This window comes from Coregonus lavaretus (genome assembly GCF_964263955.1).
Source record: "Coregonus lavaretus genome assembly, chromosome: 5".
Classification (NCBI taxonomy): domain Eukaryota; kingdom Metazoa; phylum Chordata; class Actinopteri; order Salmoniformes; family Salmonidae; genus Coregonus; species Coregonus lavaretus.
Window position 1 is genome coordinate 59945753 of NC_139992.1, and position 16212 is coordinate 59961964.

The 16212-nt window shown below is 44.2% G+C and overlaps 1 protein-coding gene across 1 annotated transcript in view; it reads left to right on the forward strand.

Moving 5' to 3' along the window:
* Positions 1-16212, forward strand: part of LOC311128743 (nck-associated protein 5-like) — a gene marked incomplete at both ends in the record, with an annotated part of 114858 nt that overhangs the window by 30123 nt on the left and 68523 nt on the right. Inside the window, one exon of the mRNA XM_084160993.1 lies at positions 240-401. Coding sequence (XP_084017119.1) covers positions 240-401 — 162 coding nt within the window. The remainder of the gene's footprint in view (positions 1-239; positions 402-16212) is intronic.

Sequence of the window (16212 nt, forward strand, 5' to 3'; positions counted from 1 at the left end):
CAGAAGTCTTAATTTGCATGCCTGCGTAGTGCTTGTAGCTACATCCCTATACAGCAAACTGCAAATACAGAATAGCAGTTCACCTACTGTATATGATTAAATAAAATCCACATATGATGGCCAAATTCAATTTTTTCCATTAATACTATGTGTATCTTGTAGGTTGGAGAAAATGGCAATGCGTAACAACTGTTTCAGCAGCTCTGTGCTTCTCTGCAACCCCTCTTTCTATGGTTTAGAACAAACTCCTGGAGGAGATGTGGAAACAGCAGGAGAGTCTGGAGGGCCCAACGCCCCCTTCGACAAAGAGGAGGCCCAACTCTCCTGGAGCCAGCAGTAGTGGACACGAGGAGGACTCCCACGAGGCCAAGCCCCTTCTAGAGCGACTGCAGGTCCTTGAGGTAAGCTCAGGGACAGTAGGGTCTCTTCTCCACTTAGTACCTCTCTCCATCCTCACTTATGGATAAGAATTACTTCATAGGGTGAATTACCATGATTGAAATTTTGCTGTAATTTCATATACTTGGTTATATTGGAAATTGGTCAGGAATTTGAAGCTCACTCACATTGGCACATGCTTCATTTTTATTATATCATTAAGATCATGATTTAAGCATAAATTAAAAGTAAATACAGTGGCAGTCACAATGATGTTATTGTATGTAGGTCAGGGACGGACAATCTTGGAGGCTTTCTCTCCCACCAAGTAGAAACACTTGATTCTACTAATCAAAGCCAATTGGTCCAGCTATGATTAGTTGAATTAGGTGTTTTACTGCTTGGCTGGAGCAAAAGCCTGCCCCTACACCGGACATGCTTGTATCTTTAGTGTGAATATGGCCCACAAAGAGCGCTTTTAAAATTCTTCAGCGGTTGTATGAGGATACGATATTGCATAGGGCATCGTACTGAAACGGATTGAAACACTTTGAAAACTATACACATTCATTCTGTCTGTTGTAGCTGCCATGTATCATTCCTTAGACCGTCAATCATGGCTGATTCCATTACGAGCTAAGAGCTCATTGAATACATAGTTCCAGGTTAAAGCAGAAGCAAAAAATAAGATGACAGTGATTATTTTCTACTCTATTCATTCTGTCCATTTCAGTAATTTATATGTAAAAAGGCCTGAGTAAAAGGTACATTTGAGGCCTCGGGGCACCGACTTCTGGAGTCCCTGCGTACCCGTTTGGTAATACGGCCCTGATTCATGCAGAGAAGACTGGGTCTGACTTGACAGTACTTAGTCATATCATTTATGTGATAATTAAATCACTGACAGGGTAGTTAAAGGCCCAGTGCAGTCAAAAACATGATTTTCCTGTGTTTTATACAGTACCAGTCAAAAGTTTGGACACACCTACTCATTCCAGGTTTATTCTTTATATATTTGAGATTTGAGATTCTTCAAATAGCCACCCTTTGCCTTGATGGCAGCTTTGCACACTCTTGGCATTCTCTCAACCAGCTTCACCTGGAATGCGTTTCCAACCGTCTTGAAGGAGTTCCCACATATGCTGAGCACTTGTTGGCTGCTTTTCCTTCACTCTGCCGTCCAACTCATCCCAAACCATCTAAATTGGGTTGATGTCGGGGGATTGTGGAGGCAAGGCCATCTGATGCAGCACTCCATCACTCTCCTTCTTGGTAAAATAGTCCTTACACAGCCTGGAGGTGTGTTGGGTCATTGTCCTGTTGAAAAACAAATGATAGTCCCACTAAGCCCAAACCAGATGGGATGGCGTATCGCTGCAGAATGGTGTGGTAGCCATGCTGGTTAACTGTGCCTTGAATTCTAAATAAATCACAGACTGTGTCACCAGCAAAGCACCCCCACACAATAACACCTCCTCCTCCATGCTTTACGGTGGGAAATACACATGCAGAGATCATCCGTTCACCCACACCGCGTCTCACAAAGACACAGCGGTTGGAGCCAAAAATCTCAAATTTGGACTCCTGACCAAAGGACACATTTCCACCGGTCTAATGTCCATTGCTCGTGTTTCTTGGCCCAAGCAAGTCTTTTCTTCTCATTTGTGTCCTTTAGTAGTGGTTTCTTTGCAGCAATTCGACCATGAAGGACTGATTCACACAGTCTCCTCTGAACAGTTGATGTTGAGATTTGTTGGTTACTTGAACTCTGTGAAGCATTTATTTGGGCTGCAATTTCTGAGGCTGGTAACCCTAATGAACGTATCCTCTGCAGCAAAGGTAACTCTGGTTCTTCCATTCCTGTGGTGGTCCTCATGAGAGCCAGTTTCATCATAGCGCTTGATGGTTTTTGCAACTGCACTTGAAGAAACTTTATCAGTTCTTGAAATGTTCCATATTGACTGACATTAATGTCTTAAAGTAATGATGGACTGTCGTTTCTCTTTGCTTATTTGAGCTGTTCTTGCCATAATATGGACTTGGTCTTTTACCAAATAGGGCCATCTTCTGTATATATTTCCACACTATGAGGTTGGAATAATACTTTGAAATTGTAAAAATTATGATAATGCCCTTTTAGTGTAAGAGCTGTTTGAAAAGAGTACATGAAATTTAAGCCTGTTTTGGTGGGATGGAGTTTTGGCCTGCCTGGTGATAAATTGGTTAATAGACCAATAAGAAAGAGAGTTCCAAACCTGAAAACAGCTAGTTTCCCCTCCCCATGTTTTTTGTCATGAGTCTTGTTCTAGAGGCAGCTCTTCAGAGTGGTCACTAACTGGCAGAGCCACAAAGTTATAAAAACGGATTGTAAACCTAACCTTAACCACACTGCTAACTCTAATGCCTAACCCTAAATGAAGACCAAAAAGCAAATTTTTGTTTTCATTAATTTGTACAATATAGCCAATATATATAGCTGGCCCATCTAGCGGAAATCGCTCAGTTCTGCTTCCAGGGCAAGTTTCATGACAATAAACGTCAACCTGCACTCAGACCACTCGCAGACAGTCCTAGCAAAATTGCTTGAGAAATTGCTCTTTGCTAAGAAGCTTTTTTTTTCTTCTTTATGACAATTTTAAATGAAAACAATCACAGTATGGTACTTAATTGTTACCCAGAAATTATTTGATATTGAGATAAAAAAAGGCTGCATTGTACCTTTTAACATTTAAGGCCATGTTCCTGTGAATGTTTTCCTCATTCACATCTGCTCTACAGGAAGCTAATAGAACTTACCATCTGTCTGCAGATCCCAGATCAGTAATACTGATCTGTTTCTTTCCTGTAATACATACATGTGGAATAGTGATGCTTTGACCAAATTGAATACATTTTTACCAGCCTTTTTTATGAATCAGGAAAAGTTAGGGATTCATGCACTACATAAAACACATACTATTAGGATAAATAGTACAACTTAATGTTATTTATCTACCTTAGCTTTATCAGTTCATACAGGAAGGATTTCATAACTGTGCCCCACCCTGTGTGACTGTGATTTAGGCCTAAACCCCAACCAGATATATTGATGATCAAGGGATCAGCAGGAGTAATGGACTATTATATCCATCCATTAATTAGACTGGATTAATGAAAGCAATTGTCATCTAACTCAGCAGTAGCCTTCATAGTTTTGATTTTATTATAATGAAATTATTCTGGAATTGAGGACATTTTAGGATGACGATATCCAAATTCCATTTAGCATGCAATCATGACCTTGACTTCTTCAGTAATGCCATTAGATAAACTGGCTTCTTGAATTACATTGATTAACTTGTCTGTCTCTGTAGACCCAATTGGATATTTTCTGACTTTCAGACTCATACCTTCATCGTGGATGCTATCCCTTTAAATTATGCTTGTAATTACACTTTTAGGCTAAAACTCATTGAGGTGATTAGTTTTTCCATTTTATTTCAAACTACTTTCCTAGTTTTCCAGCCGTGAAAGCACACTTGGGGGCCTTCCCTGTAATCCTCAATGAACAATTTGCTGCATATGAAAGTGAGCCAATAAACAAATTAACACAGATCCGGCCCACTGTGCTCACTGTCTGGAGAAGCCTCTCTTTTGATTCTCTTCACCACCTCAACCAAAAAGTCATTTGTTTCACATTTGCTTGCTGAGGAGTCAAAGGAGTGAGACAGATATCTGGGTTGAAACTGTGCTAACCGCATGTCAACCAAAACGGAAGGCCTGGATAATGCTAGAAAGTAGTGGAATGGCCGGCAAATGAGTACAGCTTGTAAATCCATAAGACTCATTTGGAAAGGTGAAGTGATATTTCATCGATAGCAGATTGAGGCCCCATCCAGCCCATATCTTATAAGGCCCCTACCTCTTAAAGTTCAAGCTCATAACTTGGATTTCCGTGACCTTTAAATTGGATAGTCTTATAGGCTCTATGACTTCGGGGTGATGCGTTGGCCTTTTTAACTCCAAGTGAAGGGAAAGGGATACCTAGTCAATTGCACAACTGAATGCATTCAAATGAAATGTGTCTTCCGCATTTAACCCAACCCCTCTGAATCAGTGTCCTACGATATCTTTCTCCTCAGAAACACTCTGCCTTCTTTTCAGACCCCTGTTGTGATTTATATGACCACTCTTTTTTAATTAATGGTGCTCAGACGTTCACCATTCCAGAACCAGTGTTAGGCAATAACTCCACACAGTAGGTCATATGGACACACCTGGAGAACTAAACAACCTGGATCACCAGCCAAGAGCCAGCAATGAGCCACTTGAAATTACAGTATTGTGTCAAGGGTTATTTAAAAATATCTCTCCTCTTTTTTTGTCTTTCCTAAAGTAGTTAGTTGTCCCATTAAATTAGTTATTTGTCATTTTAATTTTTATGCGTTTTCAATTATTTCAATTTAAACCCACTGTGCTTTACGGAGTGTTAGTGCTAATGAACTCCTAAAGCTGTGGGTGAGGTAAACATTTGATGCAAGCATGCACACACACATAACCGTACACACATACACACGTACACAAGTACACACACAAACACACACGCAGCAGGCATGCACACACTTTTCTAATACATAAAAACAGTGATGGATTAAAGAACATACAGTATATATGAGAGGTCAATAAAACTATCTGCTTTTAAAATCATTGTGAGTTGCTTCTCTACCTTATTACATTTTCCTGGGATTTTCAGATTTTTTGTTGATGTGCTGTCCAGCCACTCAACACCTAATTTAAAGGTAGACTCAGCGAAATGACAATGGCATGAGCAGCACCGCAGATATTGAGATGAGTGAGATGCAAGACTTCGCTCTCACACTCTCACACACAGTATCTGTGCATGTTCACGGGTTCACTTCATGCTGTTACAGCATGGTAGCCAGGGGACCAAAACAGCGGATTAGTTGAACCTCTTAGTTGTTGCGGAAATTGACCCACTATGCTGTTTACTTTCTGCATCTATGTCATATCGCTGAGTCTACCTTTAAGTATCATGTTGCATTCCTCAAACTTTTTACTTTGCCTCCCTCAGAAACCACAAACACCAAAACACTTCCACTTTCAACACTACCTAAAGCAGTTGTCTACAAGATTTACTAAGTAGCATCCCTGAGTCTCCTGGCTAATATTGTACCTTAGCTATCCCTTGATAGATTTACTGAATTAATAATTTCAGTAGAATGTCACCTCAGTCTCTTCTGTGTTCCTGGAATTGATCAGCTCTTGATTGAAAACCTTCTATCAGTAATTAAATTCCACCTGGGATACATCGCTACACCCCACTTCAGGGAGACCTGTTAGCTCTTAGGGATGAGGTTGGGACACCACAGATTTACAGCGTCATCCATTAGCTGTGTTTGGTTTGGCAGCGAGGCCTCAAAAGGCCATTATTGATGTCTGACTCCAGTGAAAAACAGATTGTAGAATAGCAGGCAAAGAGGTGATGTACAGAATGTGTTGGGTACACTCTTAAGGCTAATTCAGAGTTCATAGAAGCAGAGCCGCGACAGTCTGGTGGCCCATTGTGACATAGCTACATGGCTCTGAGACCACCGTCTGTGGAGGACGCACAGCCTGACCGCACACCTCCCCCAAAGTCCCAACCAACGCATTTCCTCATATGCGGCTCCTATTCATTTGAATCTGGTGACGCTGGGAGAAATTGCTCTGAGAATTCGAAAAGTATGAAAGCCAATGGTCCAATATTCTAGAACACTGCTGTGCAGATGCATACTCTGAGAAGAGCTTTTTAGCTCCCTCCTTTTCCCTCAGAACAGCCTCAATTCGTTGGGGCATGGACTCTACAAGGTGTCGAAAGCGTTCCACAGGGATACCGGCCCATGTTGACTCTAATTATTTCCCACAGTTGTGACAAGTTGGCTGGATGTCGTTTGGGTGATGGACCATTCTTGATACACACGGGAAACTGTTGAGCGTGAAAAACCCAGCAGCGTTTCAGTTCTTGACAAAAAACGGTGTGCCTGGCACCTACTACCATACCCTGTTCAAAGGCACTTAAATATTTTGTCTTGTCCATTCACCCTCTGAATGGCACACATACACAATTCATGTCTCAATTGCTTAAAAAACCTTATTTAACCTGTCCCCTCCCCTTCATCTACACTGATTGAAGGGGATTTAACAAGTGACATCAATAACGGATCATAGCTTTCACCTGGTCAGTCTATGTCATGGAAAGAGCAGGTGTCTTTAATGTTTTGTATATTCGGTGTATATGATTTCTCATAGTCCTATCACCTATTCTGTCTGGTATTTTATTGAGCCGTAAGTTAGTTCTGTTCTTTTTTTCTATGGGGTAGATCAGCTTAATATTGCAGATAGATTGTAACTTCCATCAATGTAATTGTCTGCTTCACTTCCAATCCCCCATGTTTATATACACTGCTCAAAAAAATTAAAGGAACACTTTAACAACACAATGTAACTCCAAGTCAATCACAGTTCTGTGAAATCAAACTGTCCACTTACGAAGCAACACTGATTGACAATACATTTCACATGCTGTTGTGCAAATGGAATAGACAACAGGTGGAAATTATAGGCAATTTGCAAGACACCCCCAATAAAGAAGTGGTTCTGCAGGTGGTGAACACAGACCACTTCTCAGTTCCTATGCTTCCTGGCTGATGTTTTGGTCACTTTTGAATGCTGGCGGTGCTTTCACTCTAGTGGTAGCATGAGACGGAGTCTACAACCCACATAAGTGGCTCAGGTATTGCAGCTCATCCAGGATGGCACATCAATGCGAGCTGTGGCAAGAAGGTTTGCTGTGTCTGTCAGCGTAGTGTCCAGAGCATGGAGGCGCTACCAGGAGACAGGCCAGTACATCAGGAGACGTGGAGGAGGCCATAGTAGGGCAACAACCCAGCAGCAGGACCGCTACCTCCGCCTTTGTGCAAGGAGGAGCAGGAGGAGCACTGCCAGAGCCCGGCAAAATGACCTCCAGCAGGCCACAAATGCGCATGTGTCTGCTCAAACGGTCAGAAACAGACTCCATGAGGGTGGTATGAGGGCCCGACGTCCACAGGTGGGGGTTGTGCTTACAGCCCAACACCGTGCAGGACGTTTGGCATTTGCCAGAGAACACCAAGATTGGCAAATTCGCCACTGGCGCCCTGTGCTCTTCACAGATGAAAGCAGGTTCACACTGAGCACGTGACAGACGTGACAGAGTCTGGAGACGCCGTGGAGAACGTTCTGCTGCCTGCAACATCCTCTAGCATGACCGGTTTGGCGGTGGGTCAGTCATGGTGTGGGGTGGCATTTCTTTGTGGGGCCGCACAGCCCTCCATGTGGTCGCCAGAGGTAGCCTGACTGCCATTAGGTACCGAGATGAGATCCTCAGACCCCTTGTGAGACCATATGCTGGTGCAGTTGGCCCTGCGTTCCTCCTAATGCAAGACAATGCTAGACCTCATGTGGCTGGAGTGTGTCAGCAGTTCCTGCAAGAGGAAGGCATTGATGCTATGGACTGGCCCGCCCGTTCCCCAGACCTGAATCCAATTGAGCACATCATGTCTCGCTCCATCCACCAACGCCACGTTGCACCACAGACTGTCCAGGAGTTGGCGGATGCTTTAGTCCAGGTCTGGGAGGAGATCGCGCAGGAGACCATCCGCCACCTCATCAGGAGCATGCCCAGCCGTTGTAGGGAGGTCATACAGGCACGTGGAGGCCACACACACTACTGAGCCTCATTTTGACTTGTTTTAAGGACATTACATCAAAGTTGGATCAGCCTGTAATGTGGTTTTCCACTTAAATTTTGAGGGTGACTCCAAATCCAGACCTCCATGGGTTGATAAATTTGATTTCCATTGATCATTTGTGTGTGATTTTGTTGTCAGCACATTCAACTATGTAAAGAAATAAGTATTTAATAAGATTATTTCATTCAGATCTAGGATGTGTTGTTTAAGTGTTCCCTTTATTTTTTTGAGCAGTGTATATATATATATATATACAGTGGGGGGAAAAAGTATTTAGTCAGCCACCAATTGTGCAAGTTCTCCCACTTAAAAAGATGAGAGAGGCCTGTAATTTTCATCGTAGGTACACGTCAACTATGACAGACAAAATGAGATATTTTTTCTCCAGAAAATCACATTGTAGGATTTTTTATGAATTTATTTGCAAATTATGGTGGAAAATAAGTATTTAGTCAATAACAAAAGTTTCTCAATACTTTGTTATATACCCTTTGTTGGCAATGACACAGGTCAAACGTTTTCTGTAAGTCTTCACAAGGTTTTCACACACTGTTGCTGGTATTTTGGCCCATTCCTCCATGCAGATCTCCTCTAGAGCAGTGATGTTTTGGGGCTGTCGCTGGGCAAAACGGACTTTCAACTCCCTCCAAAGATTTTCTATGGGGTTGAGATCTGGAGACTGGCTAGGCCACTCCAGGACCTTGAAATGCTTCTTACAAAGCCACTCATTCGTTGCCCGGGCGGTGTGTTTGGGATCATTGTCATGCTGAAAGACCCAGCCACGTTTCATCTTCAATGCCCTTGCTAATGGAAGGAGGTTTTCACTCAAAATCTCATGATACATGGCCCCATTCATTCTTTCCTTTACACGGATCAGTCGTCCTGGTCCCTTTGCAGAAAAACAGCCCCAAAGCATGATGTTTCCACCCCCATGCTTCACAGTAGGTATGGTGTTCTTTGGATGCAACTCAGCATTCTTTGTCCTCCAAACACGACGAGTTGAGTTTTTACCAAAAAGTTCTATTTTGGTTTCATCTGACCATATGACATTCTCCCAATCCTCTTCTGGATCATCCAAATGCACTCTAGCAAACTTCAGACGGGCCTGGACTTGTACTGGCTTAAGCAGGGGGACACGTCTGGCACTGCAGGATTTGAGTCCCTGGCGGCGTAGTGTGTTACTGATGGTAGGCTTTGTTACTTTGGTCCCAGCTCTCTGCAGGTCATTCACTAGGTCCCCCCGTGTGGTTCTGGGATTTTTGCTCACCGTTCTTGTGATCATTTTGACCCCACGGGGTGAGATCTTGCGTGGAGCCCCAGATCGAGGGAGATTATCAGTGGTCTTGTATGTCTTCCATTTCCTAATAATTGCTCCCACAGTTGATTTCTTCAAACCAAGCTGCTTACCTATTGCAGATTCAGTCTTCCCAGCCTGGTGCAGGTCTACAATTTTGTTTCTGGTGTCCTTTGACAGCTCTTTGGTATTGGCCATAGTGGAGTTTGGAGTGTGACTGTTTGAGGTTGTGGACAGGTGTCTTTTATACTGATAACAAGTTCAAACAGGTGCCATTAATACAGGTAACGAGTGAAGGACAGAGGAGCCTCTTAAAGAAGAAGTTACAGGTCTGTGAGAGACAGAAATCTTGCTTGTTTCTAGGTGACCAAATACTTAATTTCCACCATAATTTGCAAATACATTCATTAAAAATCCTACAATGTGATTTTCTGGAGAAAAAAAAATCTCAATTTGTCTGTCATAGTTGATGTGTACCTATGATGAAAATTACAGGCCTCTCTCATCTTTTTAAGTGGGAGAACTGGCACAATTGGTGGCTGACTAAATACTTTTTTCCCCCACTGTATATATATATATATATATACACTGCTCAAAAAAATAAAGGGAACACTTAAACAACACAATGTAACTCTAAGTCAATCACACTTCTGTGAAATCAAACTGTCCACTTAGGAAGCAACACTGATTGACAATACATTTCACATGCTGTTTGCAAATGGAATAGACAACAGGTGGAAATTATAGGCAATTAGCAAGACACCCCCAATAAAGAAGTGGTTCTGCAGGTGGTGACCACAGACCACTTCTCAGTTCCTATGCTTCCTGGCTGATGTTTTGGTCACTTTTGAATGCTGGCGGTGCTTTCACTCTAGTGGTAGCATGAGACGGAGTCTACAACCCACACAAGTGGCTCAGGTAGTGCAGCTCATCCAGGATGGCACATCAATGCGAGCTGTGGTAAGAAGGTTTGCTGTGTCTGTCAGCGTAGTGTCCAGAGCATGGAGGCGCTACCAGGAGACAGGCCAGTACATCAGGAGACGTGGAAGAGGCCGTAGGAGGGCAACAACCCAGCAGCAGGACTGCTACCTCCGCCTTTGTGCAAGGAGGAGCAGGAGGAGCACTACCAGAGCCCTGCAAAATGACCTCCAGCAGGCCACAAATGTGCATGTGTCTGCTCAAACGGTCAGAAACAGACTCCATGAGGGTGGTATGAGGGACCGACGTCCACAGGTGGGGGTTGTGCTTACAGCCCAACACCGTGCAGGACGTTTGGCATTTGCCAGAGAACACCAAGATTGGCAAATTCGCCACTGGCGCCCTGTGCTCTTCACAGATGAAAGCAGGTTCACACTGAGCACATGTGACAGACGTGACAGAGTCTGGAGACGCCGTGGAGAACGTTCTGCTGCCTGCAACATCCTCCAGCATGACCGGTTTGGCGGTGGGTCAGGCATGGTGTGGGGTGGCATTTCCTTGGGGAGCCGCACAGCCCTCAATGTGCTCGCCAGAGGTAGCCTGACTGCCATTAGGTACCGAGATGAGATCCTCAGACCCCTTGGGAGACCATATGCTGGTGCGGTTGACCCTGGGTTCCTCCTAATGCAAGACAAAGCTAGACCTCATGTGGCTGGAGTGTGTCAGCAGTTCCTGCAAGAGGAAGGCATTGATGCTATGGACTGGCCCGCCCGTTCCCCAGACCTGAATCCAATTGAGCACATCTGGGACATCATATCTCGCTCCATCCACCAACGCCACGTTGCACCACAGACTGTCCAGGAGTTGGCGGATGCTTTAGTCCAGGTCTGGGAGGAGATCCCTCAGGAGACCATCCACCACCTCATCAGGAACATGCCCAGGCGTTGTAGGGAGGTCATACAGGCACGTGGAGGCCACACACACTACTGAGCCTCATTTTGACTTGTTTTAAGGACATTACATCAAAGTTGGATCAGCCTGTAGTGTGGTTTTCCACTTTAATTTTGAGGGTGACTCCAAATCCAGACCTCCATGGGTTGATACATTTGATTTCCATTGATCATTTTTGTGTGATTTTGTTGTCAGCACATTCAACTATGTAAAGAAAAAAGTATTTAATAAGATTATTTCATTCATTCAGATCTAGGATGTGTTGTTTAAGTGTTCCCTTTATTTTTTTGAGCAGTGTATATATATATATATATACTCCCTACAACGCCTGGGCATGCTCCTGATGAGGTGGCGGATGGTCTCCTGAGGGATCTCCTCCCAGACCTGGACTAAAGCATCTGCCAACTCCTGGACAGTCTGTGGTGCAACGTGGCGTTGGTGGATGGAGCGAGACATGATGTCCCAGATGTGCTCAATTGGATTCAGGTCTGGGGAATGGGCGGGCCAGTCCATAGCATCAATGCCTTCCTCTTGCAGGAACTGCTGACACACTCCAGCCACATGAGGTCTAGCATTGTCTTGCATTAGGAGGAACCCAGGGCCAACCGCACCAGCATATGGTCTCACAAGGGGTCTGAGGATCTCATCTCGGTACCTAATGGCAGTCAGGCTACCTCTGGCGAGCACATGGAGGGCTGTGCGGCCCCCCAAAGAAATGCCACCCCACACCATGACTGACCCACCGCCAAACCGGTCATGCTGGAGGATGTTGCAGGCAGCAGAACGTTCTCCACGGCGTCTCCAGACTCTGTCACGTCTGTCACATGTGCTCAGTGTGAACCTGCTTTCATCTGTGAAGAGCACAGGGCGCCAGTGGCGAATTTGCCAATCTTGGTGTTCTCTGGCAAATGCCAAACGTCCTGCACGGTGTTGGGCTGTAAGCACAACCCCCACCTGTGGACGTCGGGCCCTCATACCACCCTCATGGAGTCTGTTTCTGACCGTTTGAGCAGACACATGCACATTTGTGGCCTGCTGGAGGTCATTTTGCAGGGCTCTGGCAGTGCTCCTCCTGCTCCTCCTTGCACAAAGGCGGAGGTAGCAGTCCTGCTGCTGGGTTGTTGCCCTCCTACGGCCTCCTCCACATCTCCTGATGTACTGGCCTGTCTCCTGGTAGAGCCTCCATGCTCTGGACACTACGCTGACAGACACAGCAAACCTTCTTGCCACAGCTCGCATTGATGTGCCATCCTGGATGAGCTGCACTACCTGAGCCACTTGTGTGGGTTGTAGACTCCGTCTCATGCTACCACTAGAGTGAAAGCACCGCCAGCATTCAAAAGTGACCAAAACATCAGCCAGGAAACATAGGAACTGAGAAGTGGTCTGTGGTCGCCACCTGCAGAACCACTTCTTTATTGGGGGTGTCTTGCTAATTGCCTATAATTTCCACCTGTTGTCTATTCCATTGGCACAACAGCATGTGACATTTATTGTCAGTCAGTGTTGCTTCCTAAGTGGACAGTTTGATTTCACAGAAGTGTGATTGACTTGGAGTTACATTGTGTTGTTTAAGTGTTCCCTTTATTTTTTTGAGCAGTGTATATATATATATATATATATATATATATATATATATATATATATATACACATACATCTATATATATATATATATATATATATATATATATATATACACATATACACATACACACACACATACATACAGTGAGGGAAAAAAGAATTTGATCCCCTGCTGATTTTGTACGATTGCCCACTGACAAAGACATGATCATTCTATAATTTTAATGGTAGGTTTATTTGAACAGTGAGAGACAGAATAACAACAAAAAAATCCAGAAAAATGCATGTAAAAATGTTATGAATTGATTTGCATTTTAATGAGGGAAATAAGTATTTGACCCCTCTGCAAAACATGACTTAGTACTTGGTGGCAAAACCCTTGTTGGCAATCACAGAGGTCAGACGTTTTTTGTAGTTGGCCACCAGGTTTGCACACATCTCAAGAGGGATTTTGTCCCACTCCTCTTTGCAGATCTTCTCCAAGTCATTAAGGTTTCGAGGCTGACATTTGGCATCTTGAACCTTCAGCTCCCTCCACAGATTTTCTTTGGGATTAAGGTCTGGAGACTGGCTAGGCCACTCCAGGACCTTAATGTGCTTCTTCTTGAGCCACTCCTTTGTTGCCTTGGCCGTGTGTTTTGGGTCATTGTCATGCTGGAATACCCATCCACGACCCATGTTCAATGCCCTGGCTGAGGGAAGGAGGTTCTCACCCAAGATTTGACGGTACATGGCCCTGTCCATTGTCCCTTTGATGCGGTGAAGTTGTCCTGTCCCCTTAGCAGAAAAACACCCCCAAAGCATAATGTTTCCACCTCCATGTTTGACGGTGGGGATGGTGTTCTTGGGGTCATAGGCAGCATTCCTCCTCCTCCAAACACGGCGATTTGAGTTGATGCCAAAGAGCTCAATTTTGGTCTCATCTGACCACAACACTTTCACGCAGTTCTCCTCTGAATCATTCAGATGTTCATTGGCAAACTTCAGATGGGCCTGTTTATGTGCTTTCTTGAGCAGGGGGACCTTGCGGGCGCTGCAGGACTTCAGTCCTTCACGGCGTAGTGTGTTACCAATTGTTTTCTTGGTGACTATGGTCCCAGCTGCCTTGAGATCATTGACAAGATCCTCCCGTGTAGTTCTGGGCTGATTCCTCACCATTCTCATGATCATTACAACTCCACGAGGTGAGATCTTGCATGGAGCCCCGGGCCGAGGGAGATTGACAGTTATTTTGTGTTTCTTCCATTTGCGAATAATCGCACCAACTATTGTCACCTTCTCACCAAGCTGCTTGGCGATGGTCTTGTAGCCCATTCCAGCCTTGTGTAGGTCTACAATCTTATCCCTGACATCCTTGGAGACCTCTTTGGTCTTGGCCATGGTGGAGAGTTTGGAATCTGATTGATTGATTGCTTGTGTGGACAGGTGTCTTTTATACAGGTAACAAGCTGAGATTAGGAGCACTCCCTTTAACAGTGTGCTCCTAATCTCAGCTCGTTACCTGTATAAAAGACACCTGGTTGCCAGAAATCTTTCTGATTGAGAGGGGGTAAAATACTTATTTCCCTCATTAAAATGCAAATCAATTTATAACATTTTTGACATGCGTTTTTCTTGATTTTTTTGTTGTTATTCTGTCTCTCACTGTTCAAATAAACCTACCATTAAAATGATAGACTGATCATTTCTTTGTCAGTGGGCAAACGTACAAAATCAGCAGGGGATCAAATACTTTTTTCCCTCACTGTACATACACATACATATCCTTAAAAAATATATACAGTGGGGAGAACAAGTATTTGATACAATGCTGATTTTGCAGGTTTTCCTACTTACAAAGCATGTAGAGGTCTCTAATTTTTATCATAGGTACACTTCAACTGTGAGAGACGGAATCTAAAACAAAAATCCAGAAAATCACATTGTATGATTTTTAAGTAATTAATTTGCATTTTATTGCATGACATAAATATTCGATACATCAGAAAAGCAGAACTTAATATTTGGTAGAGAAACCTTTGTTTGCAATTACAGAGATCATACGTTTCCTGTTGGTCTTGACCAGGTTTGCACACACTGCAGCAGGGATTTTGGCCCACTCCTCCATACAGACCTTCTCCAGATCCTTCAGGTTTCGGGGCTGTCGCTGGGCAATACGGACTTTCAGCTCTCTCCAAAGATTTTCTATTGGGTTCAGGTCTTGAGACTGGCTAGGCCACTCCAGGACCTTGAGATGCTTCTTATGGAGCCACTCCTTAGTTGCCCTGGCTGTGTGTTTCAAGTCGTTGTCATGCTGGAAAACCCAGCCACGACCCATCTTCAATGCTCTTACTGAGGGAAGGAGGTTGTTGGCCAAGATCTCGCGATACATGGCCCCATCCATCCTCCCCTCAATACGGTGCAGTTGTCCTGTCCCCTTTGCAGAAAAGCATCCCCAAAGAATGATGTTTCCACATCCATGCTTCACGGTTGGGATGGTGTTCTTGGGATTGTGCTCATCCTTCCTCTTCCTCCAAACACGGCGAGTGGAGTTTAGACCAAAAAGCTCTATTTTTGTCTCATCAGACCACATGACCTTCTCCCATTCCTCCTCTGGATCATCCAGATGGTCATTGGCAAACTTCAGATGGGCCTGGACATGCACTGGCTTGAGCAGGGGGACCTTGCATGCGCTGCAGGATTTTAATCCATGACGGCGTAGTGTGTTACTAATGGTTTTCTTTGAGACTGTGGTCCCAGCTCTCTTCAGGTCATTGACCAGGTCCTGCCGTGTAGTTCTGGGCTGATCCCTCACCTTCCTCATGATCATTGATGTCCCACGAGGTAAGATCTTGCATGGAGCCCCAGACCGAGGGTGATTGACCATCATCTTGAACTTCTTCCATTTTCTAATAATTGCGCCAGCAGTTGTTGCCTTCTCACCAAGCTGCTTGCCTATTGTCCTGTAGCCCATCCCAGCCTTGTGCAGGTCTACAATTTTATCCCTGATGTCCTTACACAGCTCTCTGGTCTTGGCCATTGTGGAGAGGTTGGAGTCTGTTTGATTGAGTGTGTGGACAGGTGTCTTTTATACAGGTAACGAGTTCAAACAGGTGCAGTTAATACAGGTAATGAGTGGAGAACAGGAGGGCTTCTTATAGAAAAACTAACAGGTCTGTGAGAGCCGGAATTCTTACTGGTTGGTAGGTGATCAAATACTTATGTCATGCAATAAAATGCAAATTAATTACTTAAAAATCATACAATGTGATTTTCTGGATTTTTGTTTTAGATTCCGTCTCTCACAGTTGAAGTGTACCTATGATAAAAATTACAG